At 42.2% G+C, this 13,590-nt stretch overlaps 1 protein-coding gene across 3 annotated transcripts in view; it reads left to right on the top strand.

Moving 5' to 3' along the window:
• FNIP1 (folliculin interacting protein 1) overlaps positions 1–13,590 on the top strand; it is a 114,621-nt gene that overhangs the window by 48,835 nt on the left and 52,196 nt on the right. For 2 of the 3 annotated variants that reach the window (XM_069763929.1, XM_069763927.1), the window contains exons 2-3: positions 3,168–3,294; positions 9,675–9,812. In XM_069763929.1, the coding sequence (XP_069620030.1) occupies positions 3,168–3,294; positions 9,675–9,812 (265 nt within the window). Of the gene's footprint in view, positions 1–193; positions 233–3,167; positions 3,295–9,674; positions 9,813–13,590 lie in introns of those variants that run through there. The other variant, XM_069763928.1, reaches the window with a different exon arrangement.

Raw genomic sequence — 13,590 nt, 5'->3', positions numbered from 1 at the left:
CGCTAAAGCTAAGACTTTGCCTCTGGCAGCAGATGTTCTCCAGGTGGCTCTTCTGCTCTGGATGGTGATGTGCAGTTTTAAACACAACATGGATGGCACATTGTTCTCCGTTCACCACATGCCAGCCTTTCTGACTTGGTTGAATATAGCTTATTGCTATTTTTAACAGCCGCTCGATTGCTGCGGGATTCTGCTCCGAGAGATTTGAGGGACAACGCACGATGCAGTCCAGGTAACTGACATGGCGGTGATGTCGGAGGGGAAGGGTCTCCTGTAGTTTGGCATCTTTTGTGTCTTTAGTCTCTAGCGGATTACTAGTAATGACAGCAATTCCTAATCTTCTCTATACTCACTACTGAGCTTCTGTTCCTTTTATACAAAAAAGAAACTTTTAAAAATTAATTTCTGGAAATGTCCTTAAAAACACATTGCCGCTGCTCTTCTGTTTATACATACAGGGAATAATCTAAACCTACCGAGCGGAGAGCCGAGATAAGCTTCTATGATCTCTAAATATAGCAAGTGCGTAGATTCTTTAAAAATAGTTTCTGGATTTGTCCATCAAAGACAAGTGTCTGTGGCCGGAGTACTGCAGCCATGGACACTCCAGCTCCCCATAGCTTTATCTGCACGCACCAGAGAGAATGTTCTTCCGCAGATCTCCAAGAAGTCACTCGCACATTGCCACTGAGTCATATGGACAGTCATATGATAAAGCGGCCCTATGTGATCTCAGCCGAAAATTGAGCCTGCTGCACACTGCAATGCTTCTCTGGCTGCTATTCTGATGCATCTATTATAAAGAGAAAAGTTACCTTTAGGAGGTACAGCCAGAAAAGTAGGGGATACATTAAGTTGTGACTAGCAGAGTCGCTTCAATGTAAGTGTACGAGGCCAGAACGGACAAAAACGGGGCTCTCGTAGACTTCCACTGAGAGGTTCTGACCATTGTGACCTCTGCCTGCCGGTCAGTCAGGAGCTGCTTAGAAAATGGTGGAGCTGGGAAGAGTGGAAGACGGCAGGAGGTATTGTACTACAGAGAACACACACGAAGCATCACTCCTCCAGCATTTTTTTTCCTTGACTTTGTTTATCCAGATATGTTAAAAGGATTTGTGAAATGTGACATTGAATCTCATTTTTTTTTAATCACCTTACTCATATACCTGCCTGGACTAAGGCTTCTGGTATTGTCTTTTCATTTTTAGATAAACATGTAGCTTTTTAAAAGATTTTTAATTTTTTGCCCTAAAAAGTCGGAAATAAAAAAGATAAAGACAAAAATGAAAGCATTTTTTATTTTGTGCCAAATTCATGAGCCGCGAGAGTAATTTTGAAGAACAGTCGGTGAATACAAGACAAAAAAATAAAGTGCTTTAAATTGCAAATGAGCCTGGACCATCGGGTCTGTGCGTGCACACTTGGATCATTGTAGGCTAAAGTCTCTGTAAATTCATGCCAGGACAGAGCACATATTGAGAATTGCTTATTATTTGGTTAAGATGACAAAGTAGTACAATAAGTAAAAATTTTCTTTTTTCTTTTTAACTTTTTTTCATTGACTTAAAGCAATATATTGGTGGGTGAAACCTGAAATGTGTGCAGGGTCTTCCACACTTCCAGGGGTCCATTGTACAGAAGTGTTGAATCACTAATGGAGGTACCGTCAGCTACATGTCAGTATGTAATCTGGTATATTATGCACACTGTGATTAGTCTCTGTGATGACTCCTTCCTTACATAACACACGTTGGATCATATGTATATAATATCTCACCCCTAAATAGATTTGCTAAGTAGTCGTAAAAGCCAACTGAGCACTGCTGTGAACAGGTTCCTGTCCTGACCAGAGATATTTAGCAGGTGGATCATGGAATGCTAGTGCCACCTCTTTATGGCCATGGACCAAGGATAGCCCTGGGCAAAAGAGCCATCCTGGGTACTGCTGGCGGCTGGACACAGAGCTCGTTCAGGGTTTGTGCCTGTTCTCTGGATACCAATGTATTGTACTAGAGTTTGGTGCGCTCACGTCGGGAAGGGGGGGGGGGGGAGTTTGTGCTCACGTCAGGTTGTGTGTGCTCACTTTGGGGTGTGTGTGTGTGCGCTCACGTCGGGGTGTGTGTGCTCACGTTGGGGTATGTGTGTGCGCTCACGTCGGAGTGTGCGCTCACGTTGGGGTATGTGTGTGCGTGCTCACGTCGGAGTGTGCGCTCACGTTGGGGTATGTGTGTGCGCTCACGTCGGAGTGTGCGCTCACGTTGGGGTATGTGTGTGCGTGCTCACGTCGGGGTGTGTGCGCTCACGTCGGGGTGTGTGTGTGCGTGTGCTCACATCAGGGGTGTGTGTGCGCTCACGTCGGGGTGTGTGCGCTCACGTCGGGGTGTGTGTGTGCTCACGTTGGGGTGTGTGTGTGTGTGTGTGTGCGCTCACGTCGGGGTGTGTACTCACGTTGAGAGGTGTGCACACGGTCAGTATTTACAGCAGAAAGATCTGCTGCAAATACTGATGTGATGGCTGGAAAAACGCAGCATAAAATAGGCGTGCTTATGACACAATTTTAATGCGTTTTTTTTTTTTCCCATTAGAGTAGGCAAAAAACGCTGAAAGAATTGACTTGTCCGTTCTGAATCTGCTTCAAATCTGCAAGGACAATAAGCAATATGTGCATGAGACTTAAGCAATCTCATTCTCCTTGCTCGGAAATCCTTCAGATTTTGTGACAAAGCTGCGTGTGTACAAACATGTGCATATGCCCTTGAGCTTAGTGACTTATGGTAACTGGTACACATTGCATAAAATTTGTGCATTGTGTACCACTTTTTTTTTCTGTTTAAAAACGTATTATTTATTAAACCATTAGGTTTTGCTGATTTTCTACTTGTGGTCATCTGCCACAGCTGTATAAGGAATAGTCTGATATTGCAGTGGACCATCTTAACATGATACATTGGCTAGTTCTTTTCCATTCCAGTAGCACTTTATTTTCATAGGGTTCATTTCAGTTTTCAATTCTTCCTGGCTTTGTGTAGGTGCTGGGGTCGTCTTATTGCCCTACGCATTGCACGACCTGTAAGGAGTCCTTAGTCACTGACTTCCTAATTAATAACAAGTCTTTAATATGTGATATTTAGTTTAATATATCAATTTTTCCATTCTTTATCTTCCAGCTGGCCATCATATGAACTAGACCCAAGCCAGATCCGCCTGGTCGTCTACCAGGACTGCGAGAAGCGAGGACGAAATGTCTTGTTTGACTCTAATGCCAAACGTAAGACCGAGGATCTGTCTGTGTCGGTGAGCTGATCTCCTTCTTTTTCTGTATGGCGTCTTTGTTTGCATGATTTTAGCAGAGAGCGTATTGTGGTTTCTTCTAATCCCGTGCCCTGTCTGGGCGCTGCGTCTGACATCATGTCACTTGGGTGAACCTGATGCACGTCACGTTTCCCTGAGAGGAATAACGCCAGTGGGTTAGTTAATGTTCACAGATGCAAGAGGCGCTCAACAAATAATAAAATCTATTCACTTCATAACCACAGTGCTTCTAGTATGTTATATTGGTGACTGGCCTCTGCACCAGGGCTCACCGTCCAGGAAGTTCCTTCAGAGTCTCCGTAACCTAAGGACTCATGTAGACGTCCAATCTCGGACTGCAATGCACGGACTGGCCACGGCTGTCCTTACTGAGCGTGATGGCTTCATGTATTTCTATGAGGCTTTCACGCTATGGTTGGGAGACCCACGGCCGGTCCAGGCCGTGCAGTCCGGAATCAGAACGATTCGCACAGACCCCTTCATGAGCCGAGCATAGAGTTGTTAGAACCCTGATGTCACGTTGTGTTTTCCAGCTCAGGCGCCTAGGAACAGAGAGGCTAAGTGTTACAGCGTCCGTCCCATGCCACCAGGAGTGACAGAATCAATGAGGGGCACTTTGGGCAGATTGAGCCCCAGGGCAGCTGCCCTGACCACCCACGTTGTAATCCGTGAGATGACACTGTAACCACCCACGTTGTAATCTGTGAGATGACACTGTAACCACCAGGTAGTCAGTCATATGGGCGCTTAGGTGAACTGCAGTATTTCTACATTAATCCGATCCTGGCATATATAAAACCCTGTGACCATGACTTCTTGCCAGGGTTCTACATCTTAGCGTTGATTTGTAGCATGGAAGTCGCTGACGTGTGGTATCCTGAATATGCTGACTGCTGCCCCGCAGGGCTCCAACTATTCCACACGGGGGATCATGTAGCTGCGGAGTGAGCTGCTCTCAGCCGGGTGCACTTGTTTCTGGAGGAGGAGATCCCACCTTGGGACCTTGTCATGGCACATGATCATGCATTAGCGGACTTCACTTAGGCCAGCCTTAAAAGTTTATTTTCATGAGAAATACATCCATTCGTCCAAAATCCTGTGCTGATGGTCAGTCCGATAACGTAATGGATATAATATATTTGTTTTTATGGCAGAACATGGTTGCTTGAAGTTATTGGCCCAAAACTTGATTGTTTGGAAATTATGAAATCACAGAATTTGTCTTCACATATTCACACATTTTCAAGCAGAAAGCTTTCTTAAAAGGGGGGTTTTCTAATCTACAGAAATGGTTACTACTAGCTAATTGGATAGTGAGAAGTTATTACAGTTGCTGTAGAAAATGCTTCTGTCAAACATTATTGATGACCAATGTTTGTTCAGCAAGGATAACGCTCACTTGTCCTACCTATCCTTGTCCCACGACGAGAGACCTCTGAGGGAAGATAGCGGGTCTGATTCATCAAGACTGGTGTGGCACAGTCTAGCTGGGGTACAAGACACCACTTAATGAAGTCAGCGCCTTTTCTGAGTGGCCTGAACTATGCCAGAAATGGTAGAAACCACCGGCACATTTGATGAATTTGACAGGTGGACGTGGTCACGACAGGTCCTGCCCCAACTCCTCCCAGAGGTGATTCAAACTGGCTTGGAAACACCGAAAGTCTCACCATTTTTGTGCAATTTCCAGTTACCTCAAAACTGTGTGACTTTTCGAAGCTACTACACCACTTTTCTGGCGTAATAAGTTTGATTTGGCTCCTATGTTGGCACATATACATCAGGCCAGGCTCACATGAGTGTATGCATCAGACAAGGGCTATTCAATTTTTTTGTTTGATTGGTTCGAGTGCTAACCAATGTTATCCAATGGGTCAGTGCTGATTACCGATTTATTTTTTTTCCCACTGACAGAATCTGTCTGAAAAAAAATTTCACTATGCTCTGAAATTGGAAGAGACTCGCCCAGTCATGTCATTGGGTGCGTGGAAAACACACTGCACTCGGATGACATATAAGTGTAGTCCGATTTCTGCAGCCTCATAGAGTGGAGAAGATGAAGACCGTGTTCTCCATAGTCTCCTCACGGTGTGCTCCTATTCTGTTATCTGAGAGAATTGGATCACACCATTGTGGCACTCGGAGCAATCCTGGATCAGAGTCTGATCGGAGTGTCTTTATCCTAATCGATCTACTTCCCTCAGATGAGAGATGGTTGTGTGACCCCGGCCTTAGAACACCTCTGAATTATTGAATTCCGATTTTTCATTCAGTCCCAGTGCCACAGATGTATAAAATCCAACCTCCTAGGCATGCAGTAACATTTGTAATGCAAGTACCACAAATTATGCAGGAAGTGGGGATCCAGGATACAAAGTCTAGAAACGAAAGCAAAGAAAATCCCAGAAAATGCATTCTACAGCCAGCAGATACCATGAATGCTGAAACTTAAAGGGGTATCCCATCTCCAAGATTCAATCCTAATATGTAGTAGCAAATCTCTCCAATTAGAAATGTAGTATAGTTCTTCTGATTCGCTATGTCACTTACGCCATGTGCAGAGCAGTGCAGTAGCTTAGGTAACCATGATTACAACCATTCATACAGTGACAATTAGTTAGTTGTTAGTGGTCGTAATTATGGATATCTAATCAACTGCAACGCCCTGCACATAGGGTTAGCGACATAGATAATCAGAAGAACTAAAATGAATTTCGAACTGGAAGGCATTTTGCCTTACTAATATTAATATACCTATTACATTATATCTTGGAGATGGAAATACCCCTTTAAGTTTTAGCTTTAGCTTTTTTTTCATGATATTTGAGTGAGTTTTCTGGGATTTTCTTTGATCCAGGGGTTGGACTAGTCCCAACAATTCCAGTGAAAGGAAATCTTAATGCTTCAGAATACTCAGAGATTCTGGACTGTTTGCTTCCAGCGTTTCGTGATTTTTTTAGTGTATGTACATAAATGATTGTGTGTGGTTCTGTATGTGCAGGTTTCTCGCAGCCAGCAGAATGAATGTGGAGCCTGTCACATGCCCGCTGAGCGTAGCCAGAAAGTTTGTTTGTTAGGTCAGAGCTAGATTGCAGTTCTAGTTCAGGGTCTGCAGTGTGATCATATGACTGCTGGCAGAATGGCCCCTCCTGGCCAGCATTGTGGGCTCCTCTCCATGTGGTCTGCGTAGGATCACTCACTGTCTGTCTGCAAGAGGACCGCAGCTCTGTGCACCCATTGTAGGGAGTGGAGGAAGCGTCCATGATCTAGTCACGAGCTTAGTCATATGAGCTGCTCCACACAAAAGGCAGAAAGACTCATTTTACATGAAAAATGTGAAGTATTTCTTTATGGACACACAGATATGTTTATTGTGATTAATGCTGTCCATCATTTATAAGCCCGTTTTATTTGTCACTCAGAAATCTTATATTTGACTGTGGGGAAAAAAGGTCACTTGCCTAATAATCCCTGACATTGGTCTTCATTCCTGGCCTCTTGGATTTTATGTCTTCTTCTGTTTCCTACCTGCTGTTCTGTACATCTTGCTGTGGATCATTTCTTGTATGTTGGGGGTAATAATAATAAGACCATATCGAACGTGTTGTAGAATAAAATGAAGTAGTGCCAAGCCTCTGAGATGCCACCACCTGTCCACTAGGCATAACCCAGACTTTAGAGTTCAGTTCTTCCATGCCAATGCCTCCTGTTTGTCACCTTTTGAGCTGCCGCTGTAACACTCTGCAATTACAACGAACAATATTTTTATTCTACCTAAAAGAAAATGAGTGCTGAGGATTTCGTGGCTGGAGCTGTGTCTACCAGATTTGTGCTCTTGGAAATGGTGCGGAGGAATAGGGATAACCAAATTACTCCCCAGTTGAGGGAATCGGAGTATTTGCTGCTATAACACTGGTCAATGCAATTTTTCTGGCAAAAGGTTTTAAAACATATTTTAAGTCAATTTTTGGCTGCTGATTACGAATATGAACTCCGTTTTTGGCTATCACATCAGGATTTCGAGATGTTTTCAATTTTTGATGAAAATTACTCCTAATGTTTTATGATAAAAGCACATGATTTTCGGTACTACATTTTGTATATTTTTAATCAAAGAATAACAAAGATTACAAAGTCTATGTACAGCAAATCAAATATACTTACAGAATTAAACTACAAAATATAAAAACACATATTTATGGCACACAGATGAATGGCAAATGGCAGTTATTTGAACTTTCTTTTCTTGGCTGATCTGTGATGTACAGCTTCTGGGTTGTCTCTCATCAAGCTCCAGCAATAGTCAGCCATCATATGTGAGTCCCTCCGGCCTTGATACCGTTCTTCCATTGTTTTAATGTCCTGATGAAAACACTCCCCTTGTTCCTCGCTCACATCCCCAAGGTTCTCTGGAAAAAAGTCCAAATGGCTGTGTAAATAGTGAATCTTGATACTCATTCTACATCCAAGATTTCGCAGACTCATTAGTAGCTCTTCCACAATCTCTTCATAGTTGTCTGCTTTCTTATTCCCTAAAAAATTCTGCACCACTTTACAAAATGCATTCCAAGCTCTTTCTTCTGTCTCATTCATTGATGTGATAAAATTTGGGTCTCTCATAAGTGTTCTTATTTGAGGTCCATCAAATATTCCAGCCTTTTTCTTCTCTTCACTAAGACCAGGAAAAGTTGAACATATATACGGTAGTTAAAGCATTCTCCACTGTGATTGAGAGCTTTGACGAACTGCTTCATCAATCCAAGTTTTATGTGTAAGGGAGGAAAGACAATGTCCTTCCTATCCACTAGAGGATCATGGATGACATTCTTATCGCCAGATGCCAAACTCTGTCGCTGAGGCCATTCAATTTTCACCCAATGCTCTGCTGTAGCTCTACTATCCCAGTAGCACAGAAAACAAGGGTGTTATCATAACAAATGGGAATTATGCATGTTCAAAGAAAACAAAGATATTCTCACATTTATTGGGAGACTAAATGAAAACTAAATTTACCTTAGTGAACCGTATAAACCGGCACTTTTCATACACTACTTATATTTATCTATAGCGCAAAAAACGTGATGTGATAGAGAAATTATAAGATCAGATTTGAATTCAGCACCCTCAAATTAGTCTAAAACTGTTCTTAAAGTCCATGCCAGAAATTTTTTTTTTTTTTGGAGACCAGTGTAATAAGCTGGGACCTCCAATGAAATATGTTAACGTTTTCAGAATTTTATTAATGATATTTTAATAATTGTGACCTAGAATAAAATCCTAGACACATGTAACTATGAGCAGTGTGTGCATGTCTGCCATGATGGGAATCGGCTCCATGGGTTGTAGCATGCAAGCACCATGGATATCTTTGTGAATCCCACTGTCAATTTATCAAAAAATGCTCACGTTATTTTTTTTTTAGGTTGTACAACTCTACAAAGCTCAGACGATACCGTCTTGCACGTGGCCAGCAGGCTTTACTGATCTGGGCCAGCTTTTGAAGCATTGTTCAGTTTTCTGATAGCCAACTTCTATTTCGGGAACTTATGTGGGTGATGCAAGAGAAAAATAGTGCCGCTGTTTAGTTGGAAAGGTGAAAATATTAGTTAACAGGTCAAATCCTCTAAGTATCACTAATATAATACATGGCAGATCAAGTGGACAAACTGCTTTATTCGGCACATTACCACAATAATACCCACTGTGAATGGGAACATAATGAATGGGAATAATTTCTCTATTTACTATGTGTCAGGGATAAAAATGAATTGTGTTTCCATATGATAGTCCCCAAAGTCATGCGGAACTGGAAAACAAAACGGATCTGGTAATTCTGGCCATGGGTATGGCAGCCACAGTGGAGTCTGATGGGTAGACTTGGTAAACGACCCCTGCCGATGTCTGGTAGATCGTGATTAGCCCTCTGTGTCTGTACTGCTACATACTTAGGCTGTTAACTGGTTCATGCAGCTTTACATGAACACCTGAGCCTTACACTATGGCTGGTCCAAATAACTAAAGCAATTGTTATCATCCACCTCTCGTGTCTCCCCTTTTCCTCATAGTTTGTAAGCTTGCGAGCAGGGCCCTCACTCCTCCTGGTATCTGTTTTGAACTGTATTTCTGTTATGCTGTAATGTCTATTGTCTGTACAAGTCCCCTCTATAATTTGTAAAGCGCTGCGGAATATGTTGGCGCTATATAAATAAAAATTATTATTATTATTTGGGTGTCTTTGTCTGATATGGAACAGCACGCTTGTATTTGTCCTTGTGTTTACCAGACTTTGTATAGATCGAGAAAAAAAGTTCTGCAAAGATGTTTAGACCTGAAAAGCTAATATTTGCTTTTCCATTCCACAGAAACTCGTGAGCGACACTCCAGTGAGGGTGTTTGGAAAGTGTTGCCAGCTCAGACCTGGAGGAGACAGCTCGACTTCTCTGGACAGCTCCGCTAGTTCACTGGCTTCTGACACAAAGGAACAATGTCCAAAGTACCAGGTTGGTAAAAGTTCTCTGTTGCATCATGGGCTTTGATTTTGTTGTTTAAAGTAAATCTACCTAATAAATTGTGCCTTTACTGTACCTAAACTCAAAAAGAAAAGTTAATGCCTTTCACAGGGGCGTCCTCCATTAAAGTTTTAGGCTCAAAGCAGGAAGGATCGAAGAATCTGCCTGGGGATAGCCACAGAGAGCCAGAGAGGAGATCTGTACTTAGTCTACCATTGAGGGTTAGCCTCAAAATCACTCTTGGTTAAGATTTCCAAAATGCTTGCAAAATAAAGCAACCTTGCAATTTTACCTCTTATTAAAAATCCTCTCTTTGTTCTCAAGAACAGAATAATTCTATTGTTCAGTAGTCTATGACTAGGTGACCACCCACTGATGGTGGAGTATGCTCAGTATTCACAAGCTTTTTTTAATAGCGCTTGTAAGCTCTGATCTTACCAGCTTTAGTCTCCTGCTCCTCTGGTGATGAAGCAACGGCGAACACACCGTTCAGGCCAGGAGCACAACGATGCTAATGGTCCATTAATCCGTTAACGCTAACTATCAGTCTTCAGTAGACCCCCCCCCCCTTGCCCTGACCCCCTCCCATATTCCTTAGATGGCAGACAAACGGTCGTCTGGTAGCCATCTAGGCTGCCACCAAAGGAGAGACAGCCGATCTCAGAGAAAATAAAAAGACCATCAGGCCTAAATCGGACAGCATCTGTTGGTGAACAGTAGTGAACTACTCCTAGGACTGTTGGCAGAATCAGTCTATCTGTAAGGTTATGCCGACATTAATCTAATGTGTATGGGAACCTTAAGTCTGTAGGTTAACTAAATTCTGTTCATCTGCCATGCTGAGAAACCTTTGTACTCAATGATGGCTAGCCTTTTAGGTCTTACACCTGAAGTGTGGATCCCTACACTTGCTGAGATAACCAAGGTACAAGTTGCATACTATGAACTATATGACTAAGGCGTCATTCAGACTTCCGGGCTGTATCCATTTTTTTTTTCAACGGTAAAACACATGCCCATAATAATTTGAGAGTGTTCACATGTTTTTCCACAGACCATCTTGTCAGTGCAAATCTCCTGGAGACGTGTCCTTTTTTTCCGGCTTGTATTTGCACATTTCATCTGTGCAAGCTCATGGATGGCATCCGTGTACAGTCTGTGTGCTGTCCTGTTTAACATTGCAAAGAATTGGAGACGTTTTGTAATTTTACTTATCCGTATGTGATAAACACTGATGGTAAAAACGGACACATGGGTCGTACATTGACACACTGATGGTAATAAGCATACTCATGGTCCATACAGAGATGACATGCTGATCTAAAAAATTGATGATGTTGGTGCAATTTTTCACAGGTGTTTAAACTTGAACACGAGAGTGAGGCTTAGTTCCCTTTTTATTTTTTTGGGAGTGTTTTTTTCTTTTTTTAATTTCCGATGCAACAGCCAGGTGTTCTATGTATTTTGATCCATATGATACTGTAAAGGTCCACTTGGTTCTTGGGATCAGATTTTCATACCCGAGCTTGATGGGTACTTCAATAACATGGCAGATGTCACTCTTGTATTCGCGTCAGGTGGTGGAATTAGAAGTGATGTGCTCCGTATTGGGCTCGCCTCCATGGTGCTAATAGAGCTGATGAGCTATCCTGGCCCATACTGCAAGACCGTATGGAATAAAGGAATGGAGATGTACAGAAAACCACCTGCTCCAGAGCCACTCGCAAATGGCTTCAGATTAAAGCGCTTGAATCTGTGAACTAGATGCTACATATTCTATCGTCACTGTATATTTCTTAATATTTGCCTTGTACTTTATATTGCACCATACTGCATGTTTTTTTTTAATGTATTTTATTCTTGTCCCTTTGAATCATAGTGATCATTTGTGTCAGTTTTACCATGCGTGAAGTGCTGACTGGATTAGTCTCCTCAAGTATGATCGGTATTTTCTCCCTCCCCAGTACGAAAAAGAGTTAAAAATGACAGAGGCATGTGACTTGAGTGCTGAGCTGTTCCTCAGGCTCTTGGTCTGGGATCTCCTCTCTTGGCTGGGGTTTCATTTTACATAAGAGCAGGGGTTTTGGCTGCGGGAGAAGGCAGTCATCTGACACAGATAAATATTCTTCCTGTCAGATGGCGAGTTTCTGGTTCCAGCCTCCCCGGAATAGTGCGGTGAGCCTGCGCACCTCTTTGTGGGGCTGTATGTAGCGTGCACTTGGCCTGCCATGTACATTACATTATCCTACTGATCTGATCGTCTCTTTATCAGCAGCTGCTCTTCCGGACTCTGGCTGCCATTCCATTTTTCATTTGGAAAGTAGAAAAGCGAATCAAATGAGGACATAAGAAATAAAAAACTGCAACAAATTAGAGTGTCACAATGAGTGCGGACGTTAAAAAAAAAAATCTAAAATTTAAATTAGATAAATTTATATAGTAATAAAATGCTCTCTATGAATATAAGGGGCTTTCCATAGGTTTGGTGGTGCATGTATCACGTGCCCAATTTATTAAATGAATGGCGGTGAGAATGCGTGACTGCCACTCTACTTATTGTGTGGGAAGAGTGGTTTTGGATAAGGACTATTGTTCCCATACAAGTAACATGCGGATTACCATTCCATCCATAATACCATCCCAGTGGCCAGACAAACCATCAATTATCACTAATCATCTGCATAGATCAGAACTTGTGTTTGTGGGATTACACCTTTAAATATTTATATCTGTAATATAGGTCATCACTACCCATTTGGAGGGGTGTGGGCCAAGGGCCATCACCATATACAGCTAGTTACAGAAATATAATATAATCCTTGTGATTTAGGCTCTGCATGCAGCTATTTTTTATGTAAAATGAAGAACTGAGATTCAATTGAAGTGTACACTTTAATTAAACCTGAAAGGGTTGAGCAAAAATCTCCTGTGAAACTGGGGCCATTTTTCTACAAAGCCTTCTCAATTCAGAAGCCCAAAAGTAATTGGACAAATTAACTTAACCATAAATAAATGTTATTTTTTAATACTTTGTAGAGAATCCTTTGCAGGTAATGACTGAAGTCTGGAAGTCATGGATGTCCCTGACCGCTGGGTTTCCTTCTTGAAGATGCTTTGTCAGGCCTTTGCTGTAGCTGACTCCAGTTGTTTGTGGGTCTTTCTGCATTAAGTTTTGTCTTAATCATGTGAAATGCATGCTTGATGGGGCAGAGAACTGGTGACTGACTCGGCCATTACAGAATGTTCCACTTCTTTACCTTAAAAACTCCTGAGTTGATTTTGCAGTATGTTTTGGATTATTGTACATCTGTGCTGTGACGCGCCTTCCAATCAACCTTGGTACAATTGATTAAATATGGGTAGAAAGTATAGTCCTGTACACTTCACAATTCATCCAGCTGCTCCTGTCTTCAGTCACATAATCAATAAACACTAGTGACCCAGTGCCATCGGAAGCCATGCCATCACATTGCCTCCACCAATGTTTTACAGGTGGTGTGCCTTGAATTATGACCCGTTTTAAGCCTTCTCCATACTTTCTTCTTCCCATTATTCTGGTACAGGTTGATCTTAGTTTTATCTGTCCAAAGAATGCTTTTCCAGAACTGGGCTGGTTTCTTTAGATGGTTTTTGTCAAAGACTAATGTGACTTTTCTAGTTTTAAGGCTAATTACTGGTTTGCACCTTGTGGTGAACTCTTATGTATTTGCTCTCAAGAAGTCTTCTCTTTATGGTAGACTTGGTTAGTGAAACACCTACAGTACAGACT

The sequence above is a fragment of the Ranitomeya imitator genome, chromosome 4, assembly GCF_032444005.1.
Source record: "Ranitomeya imitator isolate aRanImi1 chromosome 4, aRanImi1.pri, whole genome shotgun sequence".
NCBI classification, from domain to species: Eukaryota; Metazoa; Chordata; class Amphibia; order Anura; family Dendrobatidae; genus Ranitomeya; species Ranitomeya imitator.
The sequence above is the reverse complement of the archived record's forward strand: the minus strand, read 5'-3'. Positions and strand labels throughout refer to the sequence as shown.